At 37.8% G+C, this 24303-nt stretch overlaps 2 protein-coding genes across 2 annotated transcripts; one reads left to right on the top strand and one right to left on the bottom strand.

The window, feature by feature from the left end:
- Positions 1-13734: 13734 nt before the first annotated feature.
- LOC149401928 (ribulose bisphosphate carboxylase small subunit, chloroplastic-like) lies at positions 13735-15023 on the top strand. The gene is made up of 3 exons (XM_089608917.1): positions 13735-14017; positions 14108-14242; positions 14538-15023. The coding sequence occupies exons 1-3, from the start codon at positions 13835-13837 to the stop codon at positions 14775-14777; spliced, it is 558 nt and encodes a 185-aa protein (XP_089465043.1). The 5' UTR covers positions 13735-13834; the 3' UTR covers positions 14778-15023.
- Positions 15024-20436: 5413 nt separating this feature from the next.
- On the bottom strand, positions 20437-22867 carry LOC149401927 (uncharacterized). Its single transcript, XM_089609455.1, has 4 exons — positions 22697-22867; positions 22112-22290; positions 21948-22011; positions 20437-21238 (listed from the first exon to the last, which is right to left on the bottom strand). The coding sequence occupies exons 2-4, from the start codon at positions 22288-22290 to the stop codon at positions 20951-20953; spliced, it is 531 nt and encodes a 176-aa protein (XP_089465581.1). The 5' UTR covers positions 22697-22867; the 3' UTR covers positions 20437-20950.
- Positions 22868-24303: the final 1436 nt, after the last annotated feature.

The following is a 24303-nucleotide window of genomic DNA, read 5'->3' as shown; positions in this document are numbered from 1 at the left end:
TTCTAGGAAAAAGAGAATAATAAATATACACAGAGAGCAAGACATCGGAAATAACATGAGAAATAAATGCGACGATTTCCCATGAGGAATGAGTTCCAAGGAGAGGACTTTCGAGGTAAGCTCGACGCGGAAGGGCGAGCTGACGAGCTCGACGCGGAAGGGCGAGCTGATGAGTTCGACGCGGAAGGGCGAGCTGACGAGCTCGATTTCAACACTCCCCCTCAAGCTTGACTGTATATGTTGAGGAGGTCAAGCTTGCTACATAGCTCGGAAAAGGTTGCTCGCGGAAGGGCTTTGGTGAGAATGTCGGCGAGTTGATGACCTGACGGAATGTATTCCATATCGATTATTTTTTCTTCAATCTTTTCACTGATGAAGTATCGGTCGATCTCGATATGTTTTGTTCTGTCATGATGGACTGGATTTTTGGCTATGCTGAGAGCAGCTTGATTATCGCAAAAGAGCTTGATTGGACCTTCGGTGATGATCTTGAGGTCGTCGAGAACTCTCTTCAGCCAGATGCCTTCACATACTCCACTTGCTAAGGACCTGAGCTCGGCTTCAGCACTACTTCTTGAGACAACAGACTGCTTCTTGCTTCTCCAGGTAACAAGATATCCTGAGACGTAAGTGCACATGCCTGATGTTGATCGTCTGTCTGGAACATATCCGGCCCACTCTGCATCTGTGAATACTTCGACACCTCGACTTCGTCTTTTCTTGAAGGAGAGACCAGTACCTGGGGCAGATTTGAGGTATTGGAGAATCCTCATGACTGCGTCCATGTGAGTTTCTGAGGGATTACTCATGAATCGACTTACCATACTCACTGCGAATCCAATATCTGGTCTCGTGTGAGTTAGGTAGATGAGCTTTCCTACGAGCTGCTGAAATCTTTCTTTGTCGGTGGCGGCCTCGTTGGTGCGAGCTAGAAGTTTCACATTGGCATCCATCAGAGTGTCAACTGGTTTGCAGCCAAGCATGCCAGTTTCTTTGAGGAGATCCAACGTGTACTTGCGCTGGGAAACAGAGATGCCCTTTTCTGATCGAGCTACCTCCATGCCGAGGAAGTATCGTAGGCTGCCGAGGTCCTTGACTTCGAACTCAGATGACAAAGTTTGCTTCAGCCTCCTGATCTCTTCCAGGTCGTCTCCGGTGATGACTATATCGTCCACATACACACTAAGAATGGTGTGCTTGCCTTGTGTGGAGATTTTTTAGAAGAGTGTTGGATCAGCTTGACTCTGCTCGTAGTCACAACGTTTGAGCACGTTGGTGAATTTTCCGAACCATGCTCGAGGAGACTGTTTTAGTCCATATAGTGACTTCTTGAGTTTGCAGACGTTGTTGGCTCCTTGATCTTTGTCAAATCCTGGTGGGAGTTGCATGTAGACTTCCTCTTCCAGTTTGCCGTTTAGAAAAGCATTCTTCACATCGAGCTGGATGAGAGGCCAATCTAAGTTGGCTGCTAGTGAAAGGAGGATTCTGATGGTATTGAACTTTGCAACTGGAGCGAATGTTTCTTGATAGTCAATGTCATACGCCTGCGTGTACCCTTTTGCGACAAGTCGGGCTTTGTATCTCTCCACTGTCCCATCTGGATTGTGTTTGATGGTGAAGAGCCATCTACATCCAAGAGTTCGCTTGCCTGGTGGTAGCTCGACGATATCCCACGTATCATTCTTTTCGAGGGCTTGGATCTCAGCATGACTTACGTCTCGCCACTCGGAACTTTGAAGGGCTTCCTCGATGGAGTTCGGCACTTTTCCTTCATCTAACTTCGCCACATAGGCTTGGTAGCTCGTAGATAAATTCCCATAGTACACGTAATCTGCCATCCTGTATTGAGCACACGACCGATGAGGTTTTCTCAATGCAATGGGTAAGTCTGGAGATTCGATGTTACCTTGTTCAATAGTGTCGTGGTTCAAGTTCGGAGAGACATCTTGGTCGCGAGCTTGTACCGGACTCTGGGTGATATTCAGTTCGCATGGAGAGGGTTCAGAGGCTTGCGAGCTGGAAATTTCTTGAACAGGTGAGCTAGGAATTTCTGGAACATGTGAGGTCGGATTTTGAGGTGAGCTGGGCGAGCTGGGAATTTCTGAGACAGGTGAGGTCGGATTTTGAGGCGAGCTGAATTATGGGTTTATGATGAGCCAATTTGGGAAGTCATTTTCGTCATTCTCCCCCTGACGAGCTGAATTGGCGAAGTAAGGACTGAACTCATGAAAAGATACATCCATTGAGACTATGAATTTTTGTGATCGGGGTTCATAGCATTTGTAGCCTTTCTGGGTTGCTGAATAGCCAAGGAAGATGCATTTGAGCGATTTTGGTTCAAGTTTACCTTGGCCGTAAGAATGGGTGAAGACTGAACAGCCGAACACTTTCGCAGGTAGGGTTGAGATGAGTCGACATTGAGGGTATGTCTCTAGAAGGACTTGAGATGGGATTTTATAGCCAAGGACACGAGATGGCATTCTGTTTATGAGGTAGGCGGCTGTGAGGACAGCTTCTCCCCAAAAATGAGATGGGACGTTTGAGGAGAACATGATGGCTCGGGCGACCTCGAGAATGTGTCGATTTTTCCGCTCGGCTACCCCATTTTGTTGCGGGGTATGAACACACGAGCTGGAGTGAATTATGCCAAGTGTTTTGAAGAAATCGCCGAGTTCAGAATTAAAGTAATCTCGAGCGTTGTCAGTGTGGATAATTTGAATGGATGTGTCGAACTGTGTTTGGATCATTTTGTGAAAGGTTTTGAATAGATTGGATTTTTCAGATTTTTGTTTCATCATGTATATCCAACTGAGTCTAGTGTTGTCGTCAACAAAGAGAAGGAACCATCGAACTCCAGTGATATTGGGAACTTTTGAGGGCCCCCATATATCACTGTGAATTGTGGCAAAAGGGCGAGATGGTTTGTACGAGGTGGGGTGATACGAGCTTCGAGAATGTTTGGCGAACTCACACATGTCACACTGAATGGAATTGATATTTTTATTGATAAACAAAGAAGGAAACATTCGTTTGAGATACATGAAATTTGGATGCCCTAGTCTAAGGTGATTGAGCATGATTTCTTTGTACTGGGGTGAATGTTGGGCGAGCTGACACATGGCGGGCTGATCTGGCTTGATGACATAGAGTCCGGTGCTTAGCTCGGCATTACCAATCTGTCTCCCCGTGACCTGTTCCTAAAACACACATGAACTTCCATCAAAAATAGTTCGGCACTTAGAGTCTTGGTTGATCTTATGCACAGATAAGAGATTGCATTATAGTTGAGGCACAAAGAACACCGAGTCTAGCCTCATGGACTTCGTCAAGACAACGGTACCAATACCAGTGACTTGAGTTTTGGCTCTGTTGGCGATGGTGACTGATATGCTTTTATTGCAAGCGGAGTAAGTTGTGAATAGATTTCTATTACCAGTCATGTGATCAGTGGCACCGGAGTCGACAATCCATGCTGTGGGATTCTCTGAGCTTACATTGAGGGCTCTAGGAGAGTTACCTAGAGGGCCAATGCCCAAGTGTTCTCCACTGAGTTGGACTTGTTGAAGAAGCTTCTGGAGAATAGCGAGCTGGTCGTTGCTGAAAGGAGAGGAGTCTGAGGTCGAGGCCGAGGCAGCGAACGAGGTGGATACTAAGTTTCCGACTGAGTTAAGATCCTTAGTATCTTGGGTAGACTTCGAGCTCGGTGGTTTCCCATGCAGTTTCTAGCAGGTTTCTCGGAGGTGTGCAGGTCGTCTGCAATGATCGCAGTAGGGGCAAGGTTTCTCTGTTGAGACGCGGGCTGCAAGAACTTCGTCTCCATGTGTGGTGAGGGCGGACGAGTTTGAGGATGAGCCCGGAAGTGAGCTCGATTTGATAACTCCCAGCATGAGTTTCCTCCTGCTTTCTTCGTGTCTGACCGCGGAGAAGGCTTCACGGAGAGATGGTAGTGGTTTTGTACTAAGTATCCGACCTCTGACCTCATCAAGGTCTTGGTTGATGCCGGATAGTAGTTTAAACACACGTTTGGTCTCCACTATCCTGCGGTAGATTTTTGAGTCTTCGGAGCTGGTCCACTGGTCCTGTTCGTAGAGGTCGATCTTCTGCCACAGATGTGTGAGCGAGCTGAAGAACTGAGTAACAGACATCTCTCCTTGACGTAGGTCGTGGAGAGTGTTCTCAATTTCAAACAGCTCAGACATATCTTCTGAGTTGGAGAAGATTTCTCTAGCTGCTTGCCAAATTTCTGCTGCCGTTCGGTAAAGGAGGAAGGTTTCTCCGATTTCGGGGAGCATAGAGTTTATGAGCCAGGACATCACCATGCTGTTTTCGGCCTTCCAACTCTTGAACGTCGGATCTTCGATCACAGGAGATGTGGCCACGCCTGTGAGGTAGTCATCTTTACCTCGTCCCGATATGAACATGAGCACAGATTGGGACCACTGTAGGAAGTTGTGGCCATTGAGTTTGTGGCTCGTGATATGTTGGGAGAAGGATTCAGTTTACGACTGAGTGGGCGTGGTCTGAGTGGTGTTCATGATGGTTGATTTTCCCTGCTCTGATACCATGTTGAAGTTTAGAGAGAGAAGATAAAAAAAAGAGAGAATCGGAGAAGAGAGAGAGTGTTCCGAGACTTTGAATATTTCCTGTATTTAATATTAATTTGTATCACCTATTTATACATAAGGTGGGTACAAGAGAGAGTGTAATAAATACATGTGTAAAAACTACTTCTAGGAAAAAGAGAATAATAAATATACACAGAGAGCAAGACATCGGAAATAACATGAGAAATAAATGCGATGATTTCCCATGAGGAATGAGTTCCAAGGAGAGGACTTCCGAGGCAAGCTCGACGCGGAAGGGCGAGTTGACGAGCTCGACGCGGAAGGGCGAGCTGATGAGTTCGACGCGGAAGGGCGAGCTGACGAGCTCGATTTCAACATCAATCCCTCATAGCCCGTCAAGGTTTACAGACCCTCATAGGCCGCCAACTAGACTCGAATTTCGTTGAAATTTTGTTGAGTACTCAGCGCCATTCAAGCCCACCGCATAGCCCGCCAATTTCGTAGTCATTTGGCATATGGTACCATCGATAACTCTTTAATTATGGTTTGGGTAATCTGCTGCACTCAGAGTACACACCTAGACTATCACATGAAAGTATCTCAGAATAAATCCCAAAAGAAATTAAGGTTCTTGTTGATGCTCGTTAGTATTTTAGGAGGAAGACTCGAGACGTGACTCCTAGTGCTTCCACTCTTCATTTGAATTCATGAGTTACTCAATACTCTCATGTAACCCCGTTCTAACAGGTTGATCTAGAAAAAGATAAAAATGATTGTTATATCATGTAGCACAGGTTCAGTTCTAACAAATCTATGTTTGAACTTATCGAAAAAAACTTGAGGCTACATTTTCGAGAAACTATGGCCGAAGCCTTAAGTCTTGTTTGGTGTGTCAGATTACTGGGTTTTCACATAGTCTTGTTTATTAACACATAAAATGCATGTACATATGTTATTCCCTTGTAAGTAGTTGACCTATGTCTCCACACTTAGCCGGAATCGACGCCTTGCAGCTTCCTGATCTCGGTGCTTGACCTTGCGCGATTTCCAAGATTCTCGATTAAGGAACCTGTGGAACGTCGAGCGAGTTAGGATTCCTAGTTTGGATTACGCTAATTACCCGACTCGAAAGAACTTGAAGATACTAGGCTCACTTCCAGAATAATAAGTTTCGGATTGTGTTTGAGAATCTAACTCGTTAGATTCTTGAATCTTGTGAATTTAGTCCTTATATAAGACCCGAGCTTAACTTGTACCAAGTACGGTACTTGACGAGATTCTGTAATTTTACTCAAATAAAATCTCAAACCGAAAGTAAAGCAACTCATAAATTTCAATTGTTCACTCTAATAGGGTCTTAAAGAAATAAATCTAGAAATCCTACAATCCAAGATTTCCAGATACTTTTACTTAAAATTAATTCCCAAACGTAATTAAAATCAAAAGTCCTAGACATCCACTACCTAACTCGAGAGTAAAATCCAAACTCCTAGACATCTACGAGCGAATTGTAATTCACAAGTTAGAGTCGATGTCTTCTTTCCTTCTATCACCGGTTTCATCGAGTCTGAACGCGATGATCCTTGTTCGTTACAGTTCGGATCGTCTGCAAACACGTTGCGAGTTTTAAACATAAACACAAAGTCAATTTTGGTCCCGAATATGGAATCTGATCACTCGATCTCACAGCGAGACTCGAGAGCTTTCGGGACCTGAACAAACAAACTTGATACTCTAAACCAGAACCAACCATAAACTTTTGAACCAAAATCCAACCCACATAACAAAACCGAGCCAAGCACTTTCAATTTAGCAAATATCCAACAACACTCAAGTCAATCTCAAAAATTCAAATTCGTAGCCCAGGTTTCAAGTCACATTTCAAACCCAATACTAGACTTTAGTTTCATATTTTAACCAATACACCAAAATAGCCACACAAGAATGGAAAAACAAATCAATATTCACAAATTCAATACCAATACCAATTCAGACTCGAGTTTCAGATTCTAACCATTACACCAAAATAGCCACACAAGAATGGAAAAAAAAAATCAAAATTCACAAATTCAATACCAATACCAATTCAGATTTAAAACAGGTTCTACTTTCAGTCCCGAGTTCAAAAACATCAACGAGCAAAATCCTTAACTACAGATTTCAAATTTTTGGACTCAAATCAAGAACAAAAATCAAATATGGAACTTTATCTCATGATTTCAACAGAACCGAGTCCAACCACACAGATATTTCACAAAAATACTTCCAGGAACTGGAAACCTTAATTTTGAATCCAAAACAAAATCTTAAGAGCCAACAACACCAAACCAGAAGTTCAAGCAATCCGAGTCCAACAATCCCATGCAATCACAGAATCAAACCAAGGAAATGAAAAGCCCCAATTCCAAAATCAAATCTCAAATTACATAATTAAAAAAAATCGTGAGATTCCTTATCGGGCTATGTGAATCGAAGTACATGGACGGGATTTCTTCCTTTCTTCTCGGCCAATTCACGTCTACACCTTGATTCAAGAACAGATTGAATCCAAAGGGTCAAACCCTAGATTCGTGCTTATGGAGATTTAGAGAAAACGAGGGAGAATGAGAAGTAATCGCAGAAGAGAACACGAGTTCATACCTCCGGCGAGTCTCCAGCATCTCATTCCTTCTTCTCCGAAAAAATCGGTCGTTCTCTCTCTTTCTCTTTTTCGCAATTTTTCTTTCTATTTTGCTCGCGTGTTTTCTCTCATGGTTTGCTCATCTGGTTCGGTAAATAAAGAGGAAAAATTAAGACTCGTGTTTTCTCTTCGTCATTAGAATTCTTCAATATCTAAATCTGCCCCTGGAATGGGTTTATGGTTCAACAAGCGGAAAATCGAGAAGTCAAAGTTTTCACAGATGCAGATTGGGCAAGGTTAGTATCAGATCGAAAATCTACATCTTGTATGTGTACCTATGTTTGGGGTAATCTTGTCACCTGGAAAAGCAAGAAACAAACGGTGGATGCCCGAAGTAGTACAAAAGCCGAGCTCAGATTGTTGGCTAATGGAGTGTGTGAAGGTTTATGGTGAAGATGGCTAATGGACGACCTCAAAATCAAGCTCGAAGGACCAATTAAGATCCTATGTGAAAACCAACCTACTCTAAGTATTGCAAAGAATCCAGTTCATCATGACCGAACTAAGCACATCGAGATCTATCGCCACTTCATTAATGATAAGAGATAGAGTCAAAGATTATGGAAATGGAGTACATTCCAACCCGACATCAAGTGGCAGACATTCTCACCAAGTCTCTCTATTGAGCTAGCTTCTCCGAGTTCTGTAGCAAGCTTGATGTTCTTAATATCTACAATCAAGCTTGAGAGGGAGTGTTGAAGTTAAGCTCGTCAGTCCAGACTGGTGCAACCTCGGAATCACCACCCATGTTGAAAACATAATATCGAAAGTTATGCATCTTGATTCTTTCTTTATTTCCGATGTAGTTAGTTCGGGATGTTCCCATTTAATTCATCTTTTCTATAACCTTATATATACTTGTATATTTATTATTCATAAAACAAGTAGAAGATATATTCTCAAAATTTCGGCACACTCTCTTTCCTTTCCGATTTTCTCTCAATTTCTACAGTTTTAGTTAATAAATATTCCATTTGCTTATAAGTTTAAATCCATTCATTTTAAACATGTTAATCATCACGATTGCAGATAATTATGAGGATCTCAAGTGAAAGAGGTTAAAAAATGGCGTTCTTCGGAAAGCAAAAAGTGACCCACCAAATTGAACTTCTCGCAACTTTTGTTCTTGTTTTCAGCAAAGAGGAAGAGATCACTGACACGTTATATCTAATAGAAGCATAATATTTTTTATTGTTCATTTGACAAATACTAACTAAACATGCATGAATATATATACATTTTTTTTTGTTAACATACAGGAAATGCATACGCTGTCTAAAATCTAGTTTACACATCCAAATTCGTGGGTATATACATAATTTAGGGCATGAAAATAAGACAACTGAGAAAACCATTACCTGAAATATGTAATGAAATATATCATCAACTAAAATAAAATATCTACATTAGAAAATCGGAAATAAAAAATTGGCAATCCTATGAAGATTACATTAGAACCCTTTTAAACCTCGTAAATCTTTTTGAGCCAGCAGTTGCAAAAAAATGGCCTTATTACCTGTTAGACATTATGTCTATCAAAATTTTAGTATGTTAAATGATATGCGGTACAACTTTTGAAAACTTGCGATTAAGGACAAATCCTCTAATCATGATGTTGTAAGTGACACTGTTTGGAAATCTCCGACGCGATCGTATGATCACGAAAAATTATGATAATAGAATAAAAATTATCTTCGAGCTCAGCTCAGCTTTAGCATTACACGTTGAGTCATACCTCGTAACAAAGTATTGCACACTTGGTCGTTGATTGTGTTGTTTTTTGGTGTTGTTGATTTTTGCTGGCACCGTGGATGAATATTGGGATTGTTTTGGTTAAAGATTGGAGTTTATTTCATAGGGTAATTTTTGCAAAAAAAAAAAAAAAAAAAAACCACACACGCCAGCGTACGTGTCACTTAAGTAGTAAAGTGTAAGTGAAGTACGGTAATCGATCCGGAGACTAGTAATTTTAACGATTAAGTTAACTTGACACGAATTGATTCCAAAATATGATGAATGAATATTTTGGGAAATTAAAATTAAATAAACGACAAGTAAAAACTAATTCAAACAAGTTTAATCAAAGAGAAAAAGAAAGGCAACTACTTCACCATAGACCGATATTTACGATGACTTCCCTATTTTATGTATTGTTGCCTCATTTCCCATGTTACCAATCTCATTTTTTCTTCATTATTCACTATCCTCTCTCGAGGGCTCAAGCAAGCCTATGCAATTGACTGACTGTTATCTTCTTGGCTTCTAATCCTATTAAAACAATCACACAATAACAAGAATTCAAACGATTACACTATCAACTAGAGTTTTTTACTAGCCTAGGTCAACAATAATGATTGTAACAAAAGCCCGATTGCTTACTTTTTCACGAAAAGCAAACAATCATAGATAACAATTCAAAGGTAGCTAATCAATGAACATGACAATCAATTGACAACTAATAATCACGTACACACAAATAGAAACAAGACAATAGATAAAACCTAGAGAATCATTAAAATATTAACATCGGTCTGGGCTACATCATAGCCTCATTAAAACCTAGCCTCTAATCAAATTCATAATCAGATACAAACACAAAATAATAATCAAAAGCAATAAAATAAACAAAACTAAAAACGAATTCATATTAATTAAAAATAATGTTTAGAAATATTCTGAAGCAACAAAGAAGAACGAGTAAAGTAGAGGTCGAGTTACTCGTCGGCTTGTCAATTCCGGCGAAGAGCACTTATCCTCTTCTCCAAAAGCTCTCAAAAAACAACTAAACACAGTATACAAAAAAAAAAAAAAAAAAAACTAAAATAAAAGCAAAAGATGTATTTTGAGGTTACGATTTTTGCTTAGATAGGTTTAATGGTATTTTTTGGAGCAACTCCGGCCCTCGGATTGGATCCAATGGCCCAAAAATTGTCATAAATTGAAAGTGGCTACGTCGAAATTCGGGGATCCGTGTAGCACATAGATGATGGGGCACGGCGCGCGGTCCGCGCAAAAGTTCTGTGAAGTTTGCCAAATGAAGTGCGCCCCGCAGGGAGCTAAGGGCGCAACGCACAGTGGTGAGAGCGCGTTGCGGGCAGAGGCGCGCGGTCCGCGCGGAGCCCGTAATTGTAGTATCGCATCGGCGATGACTCCATATTGCTGTGTTTTGGCCCCCAAATGCTTTCAAATAGCTCTAAAATGCTTCAATAGCATCCCAGCTCCTGTTTTTCCCACTTTACCTAAAATTCATAATAAAAACTCAAAAGCCATCGATTACACTTAAGAACGAGCTAGATTTAAACCCGAAAACAAGAAATTCGTACGTATGAAGTGCAGTCATCAATAATCTTGTTATATGGTTCTAAAAAACACCATGGTCTCTCAGACCAGTACTTAGGCTGAATTTAGTTGAGTATATAACTCGGTTTATGAGTTAAATTGGATCTGCTTGCTCCTAGTCTTGTCAACATATATAATAGTCTTGTCCTTGAACGCATAATTGCATGCTCGTGCTTATATGGAGTAGTTTAGATCTTTGAAAAAAGGTTATTTTGGTCCAACTTCAAGTGTAACACGTTCCTTTAAAAGAATAGTGTAACGCGTCCCGGCCATATTAGATCAGATTGTTGTTGTTTAACTCACAAAACCTCACTTCCCACAATTGTTTGCTTCTATACGTTCCAAGCTCACCGACTAATGCTGATTCTCTTATCGGTGTATTGGAGTACAAGCAAGGATTAGAAACTCCAATGAGAGTTGTTTATGCTTAGGTAGAGGCGGGTTTAAGTTGCTATTGTATTATGAGCATTTAGAGCTCTATAATCATTAGGGCAATAGTTCTCATATATGACATTAATATTACTAATATTCTCAACATAAATAAATCTGAGAAGATAAAATACATTTAAATAATTTTGTAAAAAATACTGCCTACTAGTAACATGAAGGTGATATTAAATAGAATGTATTATTTTGGATTATGTGGTTTAGGTGAGTTGCTCTTAGATGTAATATTTTTGATGGGTACGTATAAGATTAGATATAACGGAAATGATATGTGACACGGGTCACGACAACGAACGACTCAGTCACGTTTTGACACGTGGCACAGTGCCACGTGTCAAAACGTGACTGGGTCGTTCGTTGTCGTGACCCGTGTCACATAGCAATGCTCTAGATATAATTTGGTAGTTGACGTGTCACTGTAAGTTGTAAGTGTTTGTGTAACAACTTGCCGATTGGAGCCGAACACTCTCATATTGACAAGTGGATTACAAAGAAATATATTTGTTGATCTCAATTTTCTCTTCGTTATCATATCTTTGATAATTTAACCAAGTATTCTGAATTTTTGTATCACAAAACGAAAAAAGGAAAAGGGAATATGGTTTTATTTTTTACTCTTCCTTTTTCTTCCGTAATTCATATTTTGATTTCATTTTTTTTGTAACCAATAAATCATTCTGAAAAAGTTAGGAAACAACTACAAGATGACCAAGCAAGTGAAACAAATAGGTCACTCTCGAGTCAATCTGTGGATCAGAATCGCTTATATAAAAAAACACTCCAAGTTCGAAAAGACTAGAAAATAATCACTTGTGATGGTTAATCACTAAACTACATTACAACCTATACGCAAAGGGCTCCACAGAATCTTCAATATATAAAATAAAATGATATGTATATGTGTATATATATACATATGTACATATTCTCGTTGCAATAATACACCAATAACACCATACATGTCATGAACTAGTGGGGGAATGGAGATAAATTGGTGTATATATCACTAGCGCCTCAAGTTGCAATAAATGTGAATCACAAAGCTAAATTTTAATAAATAACTAAACCTCGGTAAAAACGCGTTTGAAACTTGAATCATGATTGCTTAAATATGGTAATTTTTATTAATACACTATGATTCGCGAGAATAAAAGAAAGGTAAATATGTTCGTTTAACAATAAGGAAAGTAAATTAATTGAATATTTTATTTTCTTGTACTTATTTTTTTTTAAGGCTTTTCTTGTACTTATCTAATGGCCTTTTTTTTCGTGATTTGACGTTAACCAAAATTTTCCTACCCAATTGTGATTAGACGTTAGTTTCAGGTGATATTTTCTCTAGGCATGAAAAGTTGATAAGGTTAGCTTCAAAGCGAGAATTCAAGCCTCATAATCTCTAGATGATGAATGAGTGAAGATGAGCAATAGTTCATCACATATTTCGTAAGCCCAACAAAAATATTGGAACTTGAGGAGAGTGAATCAACTATCATATATGCATTCAATTAGTGATGTTATGGTAAGAGCATTAAATTGCTCTCAAGGACATTTGTAAATTCTATAAAATTGAAGCAAGTAATTTCATCACTACTTTATTTATTTAGTTATTTGCTTTATAGAACAAATTGACTCTATAGAGCTAATTAGCTCTAAAAAATTAGTGAACCCAATGAAAATTTGTTGGATTATTATTGGATAATGTTGATATGTGGAACTTATTTAAACAAAAAAGAGTATCGACTTAACATTAGGTGAGATTTTTTGTTTAAATAGATGCAACTTGAAAATCTTAAGTGGCAATTGAAATCAAAGTAGTATTGCCTTCACTATTAAAATTGCTCTAATGCTTCTTGTAGTATAAAAAATGATTATTTTGTTGAATATTTTTACGCGAAGTAACTTAAACAAAATTATGATATTTGTTTTATAGAAATGTTTTATACCCAACTTAATAATATTACAAGTAAACAAATGACATTCTTACTATAAGTACCATCATATATATTCATACTAATAAGAAAATTTATATAACATAAACCCCCATTTTGTCTTGGATGTTCTTGTATGGTTAAGATTTGCTGTCGAATTACACATAGTTTTTTTTTTTTTTTTTTTTTTTTTTTTTTTTTTTTTTTATGTTAAGACTCCGCAAATTATTAGTATTATTTTTTTTCCTACCATATCCAAGTTTTCATTAGTGCACGTCGTTGGACACTAATCCACAACAATTATACGTCCAAAAACGTGAAACGATCAGTCAATAAGAAACTTCGATTGTACAGATACGATCAGCAAAGTAACCAAACACAATTTTAGACCAATTAAATGTAAATTTCGTTTTCTTCATCAAACAATGACTAGGAAATGTTGATGAAAAAAAATAAGCCTCACGTTTGAATATCAACTTATCAAGAAAATAAAACAGTAAAATAGACACATGAACATAATTTGATATGACTTACTCATCCCGAAAAATTGAAGCCCTCAATTTTTCCACTCCCGGAGATAAGATAATGGAGAGGGGACACGTGGCATTACCTAGGCAGAGATAAATATGATAAGGCTTTCTACTCCATACAGATATGTGGCCATGAAACGCTGAGGACAAGACCAAAGGAAAGATCCAACGGCTAAAGGATTTGGCAGTGAAGCAATGCAAGACCGTTGGATTGGGAAGGAAAGTGAGTGAAGCAAGTGAGTGAAGGTTGGGTTATAAATAGAGAGGCAAAAGAGCGAATCAAATCCCTCTTCATCCAACACTGCATAGTACTTGAAGAAGTAGTAGCGAATTAAGATAAGCGAAATGGCGTCCATTGTGTCTTCCACCGCGGCGGTGACCAGCATGAAACGCGGCGGCGCTCCGGCGACCACCACCATGGTGGCTCCGTTCTCCGGCCTCAAGTCCACCGCCGGATTCCCAATCAACCAGAAGACCAACGACATCACCACCTTGGCCAGCAACGGCGGAAAGGTCCAATGCATGAAGGTACGTAATCAATCATATTACATATCCCAAAGTAAAAAAAGAATAAAATTAAATGTGAATTTTTAATCGGACGTACGTAAAAACGTGTAGGTTTGGCCACCAAGGGGTTTGAAGAAGTTCGAGACCCTCTCTTACCTCCCCGATCTCACCGAGTCTCAATTGCTCTCCGAGATCAGCTACCTCCTCAAGAACGGATGGGTTCCCTGCCTCGAATTCGAAGTCGGAGTAAGTTCACTTAAAAACAGTTGTAGAATCTAGGGTTACATAAACTTATACAACGCTTAGATATCCGTTGTAGAAGCTGCTTACGCATCCGAGATGTTGCGATATGATATAATATATTAAGCGTTGTAGAATTCAGCATCGTAGAAGCTTAATTTTACAATGTTCCGAGATGTTGTGATATGATATAATATATTAAGCGTTGTAGAATTCAGCGTTGTTACAATGTTCTGAGCTGAGATGTTGTGATATGAAATAATATGTAAGGAATTATGTTTGTGTGCTTTTTTGTGGATAGACGGCGTGGGTGTACCGCCAGAACCACGCGTCCCCGGGGTACTACGACGGACGGTACTGGACAATGTGGAAGCTTCCGATGTTCGGGTGCACGGACGGTTCGCAGGTGATTGCGGAGGTGAACGAGTGCAAGAAGGAGTACCCGGACGCCCACATCCGTATCATCGGATTCGACAACAACCGTCAAGTCCAGTGCATCAGTTTCATCGCCTACAAGCCACCCAACAGCGGCAAAGAGTAAACCTATTCTCTATGTTAATTGGGTCATAAATTTGAGATCCCATTTCTCAAGTTTATTTTTTTTTCTTTTTGAATCATTATTGGGTTTTGAAGCCTTTTGTAATTTGAACTCCTCTCTTTTGTTTTTGTTATTTTTCGTGTCTCCATTCGTGTCATCTTGCGATTTCAATGTGATAATATATTGAAGAGGTAATGAGAATGGAAGTTATATGTACTCTATAATAAAACCGATTATTTTTCTCTTTTCTCTGCTTTTCTTCATTTTATTTTTGCGTGTGCGGATATGGATGCTTTTGTTTTTGGATAGATGAACTCAAATTCAATTTAGAACCCCAAGAACAAGTTGAATTCGTATCAGTAATATGTTATTAAAATTAAGTAATAAATAACATTCCACACTATAATCCATTGATCTAAGGAAGATTCAAAATTATACTCACCGTACACTTGCTTTGATTTATTCATTCACTTTCATTACAAAATCATGTAAAAAAAGACCTGCTAGAATTAATAAACCATAAACTTCTCTCTGAGTGAGCATCTAATATTATCCATAGATCAAAATTAAAACGATATTATCAATAATGGGCGACGAAAGTCTCGTCAAGGCAAACAAACAGAAGCCCCGCATTTACTTTTTCACAATTTAATATTGATGGTCACATTTACTTTTTCACAATTTAATATTGATGGTCACATTTGTGGTTCTCATACCATGGACATCCATTTGTTGATAAGATGCTGCAGAACAGCCATAGATTTTACAAACCGAGGATAAGCATGACCCATATACATATACAAAAACTAAAAAAAAAAACCGTGACAGCTTCCTCATATAATATATCCAACAAGAAAAAGAAAAGTTATGATAAAAAAATTCAAACACATAACGGTGTAAATATTACTAAATAATATTTTTCGGTAAAATAAATAAATAGACAAATTGCATGCAAAATATTATTTGAATATTTTAAGAATTAATAAGAAATAAAGTAAACAAAACAAATATTAAAAAAATAGAATAAAACCTCAACCAGTATGCACGAAGATGAAAAAAGTAAAACCGACGACCGTTGGACAGTCTTCTTAAAGCTTTCAACAAGACCCTTTTGGCCAAGAGCATTAGGTGTACCATCTGATTCCCCTCATATTTAGCCTCCCGGATCCTCAAAGAAAGTAATTACGTCCCCAACACTTGCATACTCGCGGCCCCCATCCTACTACTCCTCTAGTCTTTGGCGTGGTCTCCTTTGGGGCCGTTAGGTGGTTAATATGGGATCCAGATGGAGAATATAATCCGGGAAGGACGTCGATGCCCGAAATGATAGATGGATTCCACGATCCTACGAAGTCAAAATCCGTGACGGTTCCCATATATCTAAAGGCATTTTATATAGCACGCTTCAAATTCTCCAATTAATGGCGATTGGCACGAGAACCGCCTCTATGTTTGCTCCCCGAAGATGATGTTCGTGAGATCTTGAAGATTCCTTGGAACTTCCTCGACGCTAGTGATGAGTTTTGTTAGAATTTCTCCAAGGATGGTGTACTCTCGGTCAAAAGCGCCTATAGGGTCGCTTGCTAGTCCTACTTGACGGATGCGCCCTATAAATCTCGGCCATCGAAATCTTGGTGGAAAGGTTGCATTTTTTTATAAACATTATTGTTCCTACCAAGGACGGAGCCAATGTAGGCCCAGGAGGGGCTCAAACCCCCCTCAAATTATTTTTTACATTTTTTACCAATTTAAAAAAAATTACATTTTTTATTCTGAAAATTTACAAACTAACCCCTACTAAAACTTTATTTTTCAAATTAGCTCCCTTGAAGTTCGCTTCTGGCTTCGTCCCTGGTTCCCACAACATTGCCATAATAACATGACCATTTAGCTAGATAAAAACTCTCATTGTATGCTCTTCATGATCTCAATACAATAAGTAGAAACATTACACGAAATTACAAGTGTTCTTCAAGTTGTCAAATAAAGAAATATATAAATGAAATTGATGTGTATGGTTTGTGTTTTTTCTTTGTGTAAGAGAGAATATATAAATTAAATTGATGTGTATGGTTTGTGTGTGAGAGAGACAAGTACATGACTACTTATTTTTATAATAAAAAAAATATATAAAAAATTGTGTTTCCCATTTCCACGATATCGCCAAAATAATATGACCATATTAGCAAGATAATAATTCTCCTTGTCTACGCTTGATGTGGTCTCAACAGAAAAAGTAGACCGGGTTTTTGAGTCCATTCCCTCGTGAGAGGAGGTGCGAAAGACGGTGTGGGCCGGACGGGCTCCAAGGAGTGTTCTTATGAAAGTATTGGGATATAGTGGGCACCGATCTAACAAAAAAATTTCAAGACTTTTTCCGCAAGGGTGAGCTTTTAAAAAATGAACTTTGCTCAAAGACCGTTGGCGCGGTTTGCTTCGAGAAATTCCAGCATATTAGTCTTTGTAATTTTTGCTTCAAGTTAATCACAAAAATTATGATGGCAAGGCTCCGAAACTTTTTGGTTAAGATGATATCCTTTCCAATCGGCGTTTGTTTCGGGCCGGTGGATTGCGAAAAATGTCATCCTCGTCCATGAGATCTTGGCCAAGATGAAGAGAAAGAAAGAGGTTGATGGCGTAGTGGGGATCAAGATCGACATGAGTAAAGCGTATGACCGGTTAGAGTGGCGCTTTATTATTCAAATCCTTAAGTGCTATGGAGCCTCTCCAAGGGTCGTGGATCTTATCAACCAATGTATCTCCACGGTTTTCGGTGCCCTTCTTCTCAACGAGAGTCCGCTAAATAAGTTTGTGCCCTCTAGAAGTCTTTGCCAAAGTGACCCACTATCACCTTACCTCTTTTTTTTTTTGGTGTCTGAAGTTTTGAGTAGGTTGCTTATGAAGGATGATGGGTTGGGAAGATTCCACGGTGTGAGAATCGGAAGGAAGGTTCCTAGTATTTCGCACTTAATGTTCACGGATTATACAGCTTTTTTTTCGAGCCACAGAACAAGAAGTGAGGGCCATCACGAGATGCTAGGAGGTTTACAAACGTTGGTCGGGACAAAGGGTGAACATCCAAAAATCCGGATTGTTTAACTACTCAATGAATTGCCCCGCGGAGATGTGTGATAGACTTAGCACGGTTTTGAGCATGAAGATGTATGAGGAGGATATCTCATATTTGGAGAACCCTCTCTTTATCGGGCGAAATAGATCTTCAAGTTTCACAGCGCTCAAGAAGAAGGTGGTCGGTAGACTCGAAGATTGGATAGCTAAATCCATATCCAAGGCGGGTATGGTCACCATCATTAAATCTGTGGTCCAAGGCATCCCGACTTATGCAATGACTACTTTTAAACTCCCTTCCCTAAGACTTAGCCAGAAGGCTACTAGAGCCCTCACTAAGGCACTCGGAGCCCTTCTTATATTAGTTGGTTATAAGTTGGTGGAGATATTTTAAGTAGTCTTGTTGCTTTGAAAATCAATTTCAATTCACTGGTGGCACACCCAATTATATACGGTTTTCTTTGAGTATAATAGAAGACTCTCTTGTGCTCACCCTTCCAAGATCAAGAAGGAGACGTGAGGTAGATGGAGATCTAAAATCCAAAAGCTCAACCTGGGTTTCAAGAAGTCTAGATCCCAAAAAAAGAATTAGCATACATCATGGGTAAGATTCACTTAAAACAAGTTTCTCAAATGATAGAATTTTTTTTTTCCACCATACTTGCTATGTCAAATGTTTTTTCTAACACTAAATGAAATTTCCAACATCAATATGGCTCTGGAGATAGGATTCAAATTAAGAAATATGTGCTTTTAATTGCAGCTCTGCTTTGAGGCTCCACAAGTCTAATATCCATTCTTAACAAAAAAAAATGTTAAAAATGTTAACAAAAAATAAAGGGATAATTGCTAGTGACTCGCTCATTACTTCTTTAATACAAATAATTTATTGAATTATTTTTTATTGATGTGACTCCTTATTTAATCAAATTGTCAAGGCGTGATGTCTATCCTTCTACATCACCGCTGCTGACCACTGAGCTACGCACCATCCTTGAAGAAATCCAAAGCATTAGTCTTTCTTTTTTAATGATTTTTCCGTCAAATTTTGCCTATAAATTACAATTTTACAGCTCATCCTACGCTTAAATTTGTTATATTATAAAGTTGTAAATGTTGTTTTTAAGGAGCCCTTTCTTCAATGTAGTAATCCCGTATATTTTGAACCAAGGCGTGCGCCAGCGTGACCCATTTAAATTACATGATTTTATATCTCAAATATGATAAAGTTTATTTTGAAACTACAAATATAAAATTAATATGACACCAATTTATTTTTTGCTTTTGATTTTGTTTGCGTGAATCAATTAATTGAATCATTATTGTTGAAATCCATCGTCAACTGTATTGTAAAATATGAATTGAAAGCTATCTTATCTTATTCCATTCCCAACGTATTTTTATTTACAGTATTATATTATTATTACGAAAATTATTTAATTATTTATCATGAATATATTATTTGACAATATTCAATCTGACATATCGAGTCCTCGGTTTACTTTACACATACTCTGGTAAACTGACACGTCTGTTACAGTTAGCAAAATCTGTTACAAATTTTCCAGTCAACAAGATGGTTTTTTTTTTTTTTTTTTTTTTATCGAATCCAATAAAGATATTTACCCGTCTTCTTATCATCATGTTATAATTTATATAACCGTTGATTGGAATTTGGACCACAAAATTGTGGGATTGGCCAGCCAAATTTATGAACGCATCACCGCTCTATAGTTTCTAGTGGGGACAAGATGTTCCTAAATGGCTGCCAAAAGCCAAACCCATGAACCGCCATAACTCTCTCTCTCTCTCTCTCTCTCTCTCTCTCAAGCAAACCCATGAACCGCCATAACTCTCTCTCTCTCTCTAAAGCAAACCCATGAACCGCCATAACTCTCTCTCTCTCTCTCTCATTATCCTATTTTTTTATATCAATCTACTCTATCCACTTCATATTATGACACTCATCTGAAAACAATATGAATATCTTTCAGGAAAAATGTCCTCACAAATTTGATAGAGCCGTTCCCGGTAAATATTATTATTATTATTATTATAATACTTTCCTCTCCTCTCGGAAACACAATTCTGATCCACATTAAACTGACAGAAGCAGACAAACCGAAAAGATGAAAGAGATGCCCAATTGCTTACCCAAGCGAATAAAGGCTTTCAAGAGGAAAGGGAAAATCAGATCACGCACAAGATGATTCTTTATTTATTGCCTTTCTTTTTAAAAAGCTTATAAAAGAAAATATTCCACCTAATGAGAACCGTTTGATGGTTTCGTGATGAACACAGGTCAAACATAAAGCCAAATATGGGTAGTATAATATTTTTGGTGAATGGTTAGTTGCATTAACATGACAATGGCAATTAAAAAAACCATTGATACTCATACTCAATATAATGGAACCAAATATATTTACTCATTCTGAAAGGGTCAAAGCTTAATTACCATTTGAACGTGTTTTATTTTTCTTTCTTGCATTGAATGACGATAACTACACAGAAAGCAAATTGGATTCGAACAGAAATACCATTCTCAGGAGTGTAAGATTGAATTCAAAACAAGTGAAAAAGGAGAATCAAATGAAATATAAGAAACTTGCAATATATACGAAAGTGTTGATGATGTAGCTTTACACAGGACTCGCAGCAACTTTAATTTATACAGATTCGTTTCAGAAGCGGCTCACCGAAAGCTTTTCTCTTTAACAGCTCAAAAGAAAAAAAAGAAAAAAAAAAACACCCATCACAAGACCGACACTTTACAAAAGGATGGGTGTATGAAACAAGAAGACTCTTTAAAAATACCAAACCAAAAACCCCTTCACAGACCCTTTTTATACCCAACAGACAAACCAGAGTTCTTAACCAAAAACCGAACCTAAAAGACAAGACTTTTAAAACTCTCCTCTCGTTATTTTATAATTAACATCTCATTTACAGACATCATGACCCGCCTCACTAGAGTAAATCCCCTTTCAAACATATGTACAATACACAAAAGGATTTCCCATCTCTCTCTCTCTCTCTCAGTAAACATGTTTTGTTTTTTTATCCTTATCCTCTCTCTCTATACACCTTGTTTTGTTGTTGTTTGTTCAGGCGAGGGCTGGGATACTACAGTTTCGGCTATCCCTGTCGAGGCAATCGAAGCCCTCGACTCTGACGGCGGGTTTGTTCCCAAAATTGGCCCTGACACAGCCGCCTCCTTTTCTTGCGGAGGAAGGCGGGGACGAGGGCACCGAGACGGGCTTGGCTTCGCCGAAGCGGGCGTCTTGGATCAACGGATTAGCTACTCTGCTCGGCGGCGACCCGCTGAAAAATGGGGGCGACGACGCTACTTGTTGCTGCTTATAATTACACGCCTCTGAGCTTCCATGGCTTCCCTGAGGAGGTTCGAGACAAGACAACACAATGAGAACCACACTCACAACTAATCTCAGAAGATTGATTGATGTATAACTAAATAGTCGATTTAAAGCTATGAATTTGCAAAATAGCCAAGATTTATCTTAATTTAGTGAAATAGCCAGAACGTGCAGCAAGCAATCTGATTTCATATATAAATTTGATCCCAAGAGTAATTTTTTTGAAATTTGCTGTCAAAAAATGTAAATCTGGCTACTTTGCAACAAACTGAAAAGTTAATATTTTGCTAATCAATAAGATTCAAATGGCTATTTTGTACAATTTTTCCATCTCAGAAAGACGAGACATGTGATGATTTAACCACACGAACGAGAATTACAGGAATTCATACTTGAAAGATCAAAATCATCCTCAGAGATCAGATTAACTACACACGCATTCAAAACGAGAATCATAGGGGATGCGTGAGTATTAGAAATATCAAAATCATCTTCAGAGAGATCAGATCTATATTCTTAAAACGAGGCAAAACCATCTGAGATCAAACTAACCACACATACGCACACTAAGAACGAGAATCGTAGCAATTCATAACAGAAAGATCAAATCCATGATTGATAAAGAAAGAAGCATCAAAAGAATCGCAGGAATTTATGACGGCTCATCAGACGAATCAAATCGATTATTGAGCAAAAGAAAGAGATAATTTAGGGTGAAAGATTGTACCTTGGTGAGGATGGCATCCAAAAGATCAGTTCCTCCTCTTGGATCACATAGCTCAGATTGGTGGCTGGATATTAAAAAAAAACAATTTCAATTAAATAATTATAGATTCTTTAAAAGACGAGAATCGTTTTTTATTCTGAAAAAACAGAGGAGATGAGAATTACTTGAGATGCCATCGGAGAGATCTGATAGGGAGGTCATGAACAGCACCGCTAAGGAGCCCTAAACGACGAGGCTTTGGACAAACGACATGTTCTCTTCGGTCCAGAGAAGAAGAAGAAGCTGACCTCATCTCTTCGCAAACCGAGAAAGCGTTCTGTCGCTGAATCCCACACTGATTCATCTTCACATACGAATGAAAAATATAATGAGCTTCGAGATTAAAATTAAAAGTAGCATAAAAATTAGGCGTTTTAGAACCACAAAAAAAAAAAAAAAAAAAAAATTCGGCGATATCAATGACTTTTTTTTAAGAGAAAAACCCTAGAAGACCTAAAGATCTGGTCAAATCAACACCAAAACGGAAAATTCGTTGCCGGAGAAATTCGATCCGCTAAAACCATGTTACTATTTTAGACAAATATCTCAAAAATAGACCCCAAAAAAAATTAATAATTTCATCCTCAGATCTGGAAGACAAATCTTCACATGAGCAATTATATAAAGCTTCAGATCCACATGAACAAAGAACTAATATTACACACCCATATCTGAAGATCCAGTTTCAAGAGGCAGAAGAGCTTGTTTACCTTTATCTCAGCTGTACAGCTATGGCTCAAGGGAATTGGAAATAAGACGACGAAGAAGGAAAATTAGAAAGAGGAAAGAAAAGGAAAAGGAAATAAAGATATATAATATATTAAATTTTCAGAGAAGAAGGCAAAGGCGTGAGACAGGAGAGAAGGTTTGTTACGATGGGTTGCTCCGAATTTATAGAAGAACAGGCAAAAAGGATGAGAGAGAAAACCAATAAAGTAGCCCTTAATTATTTAATATTTTAAAAATCAACGAGAGAGACCCGGACGAGAGACATATAAGAAAACGATACGAGTGAAGGAAAGGGCAGCTTATTTTATTTAATTATTTATCATTTAAATGTTTCTATCAACTTGCTTTATTAAACCGGAATGGATGTCAAGACTCAAGATGTGTGATCAATTGAGCTGTTTTTAATTTTATTTTTACAAGACAAATTATACATTTATAAGATGTACACTATATATCACATATACACTATTCAATTGATTATAAGCAAACTAGAAAAGTAGCCTTTTTAAAACGTGATATTTAAGATCTAGTACATGTTTGGTAAATTTTGTAATCTAGTTATTTACTGAAATTTACGACTATGAAATATCGAATATACCCTTGTGTGGTTTAAATAAGTGAAAATAAAACAGTAGCCAACGTTTGAGTCCTACTAATAAAAAAATCAACAACATCATCAGACTTAATACACGCTTGGATTCAAATTTGAATCTTTAAAAGGAAAATCATTAATGAATATAATATAAAAAAAATTAAATATTGATTAAAATAAACTTGTGAATCGTCAATAAATTTTCGTTAAATTTTATTTATGCGTGTAATAAATGAACGAAAATAAGCCAAAATAAATATGCGAGATATTCAGCCGACTTTTAAACAAAGGATAAACATGTAAATTGTTAAATGACTAATAAAAGTCACGTCATCAATTGTGGCTATGTTTGAAACTTAGCTGAAACGATGACTAGATTTCAATTTCCACGTTTCAAGTGGCTTAGTCCATATAATTCATAAAATCATTAATGAATATAATATAAGAAACAAATTAAATATTGATTAAAATAAACTTGTGAATCGTCAATAAATTTTCGTTAAATTTTATTTATGCGTGTAATAAATGAACGAAAATAAGCCAAAATAAATATGCGAGATATTCAGCCGACTTTTAAACAAAGGATAAACATGTAAATTGTTAAATGACTAATAAAAGTCACGTCATCAATTGTGGCTATGTTTGAAACTTAGCTGAAACGATGACTAGATTTCAATTTCCACGTTTCAAGTGGCTTAGTCCATATAATTCATAAAATCATTAATGAATATAATATAAGAAACAAATTAAATATTGATTAAAATAAACTTGTGAATCGTCAATAAATTTTCGTTAAATTTTATTTATGCGTGTAATAAATGAACGAAAATAAGCCAAAATAAATATGCGAGATATTCAGCCGACTTTTAAACAAAGGATAAACATGTAAATTGTTAAATGACTAATAAAAGTCACGTCATCAATTGTGGCTATGTTTGAAACTTAGCTGAAACGATGACTAGATTTCAATTTCCACGTTTCAAGTGGCTTAGTCCA

Source organism: Urtica dioica, chromosome 3 (genome assembly GCF_054948205.1).
Source record: "Urtica dioica subsp. dioica isolate 48M chromosome 3, U.dioica_male_clone48M_v1_H2, whole genome shotgun sequence".
NCBI lineage: Eukaryota > Viridiplantae > Streptophyta > Magnoliopsida > Rosales > Urticaceae > Urtica > Urtica dioica.
This window is presented reverse-complemented; position numbering and strand designations above follow the sequence as displayed.

What these genes read in the sequence shown, in the direction of transcription:
- LOC149401928 (XM_089608917.1), top strand. Translation starts at nt 13,835, where the DNA reads ATGGCGTCCATTGTGTCTTCCACCGCGGCGGTGACCAGCATGAAACGC. An exon ending in GAAAGGTCCAATGCATGAAG is followed by an intron (nt 14,018 to 14,107) that starts GTACGTAATCAA and finishes AAAAACGTGTAG; the next exon opens with GTTTGGCCACCAAGGGGTTT. An exon ending in GCCTCGAATTCGAAGTCGGA is followed by an intron (nt 14,243 to 14,537) that starts GTAAGTTCACTT and finishes TTTTGTGGATAG; the next exon opens with ACGGCGTGGGTGTACCGCCA.
- LOC149401927 (XM_089609455.1), bottom strand. Translation starts at nt 22,290, where the DNA reads ATGAATCAGTGTGGGATTCAGCGACAGAACGCTTTCTCGGTTTGCGAA. An exon ending in TCTCTCCGATGGCATCTCAA is followed by an intron (nt 22,012 to 22,111) that starts GTAATTCTCATC and finishes TTTAATATCCAG; the next exon opens with CCACCAATCTGAGCTATGTG. An exon ending in TGGATGCCATCCTCACCAAG is followed by an intron (nt 21,239 to 21,947) that starts GTACAATCTTTC and finishes GAACCTCCTCAG; the next exon opens with GGAAGCCATGGAAGCTCAGA.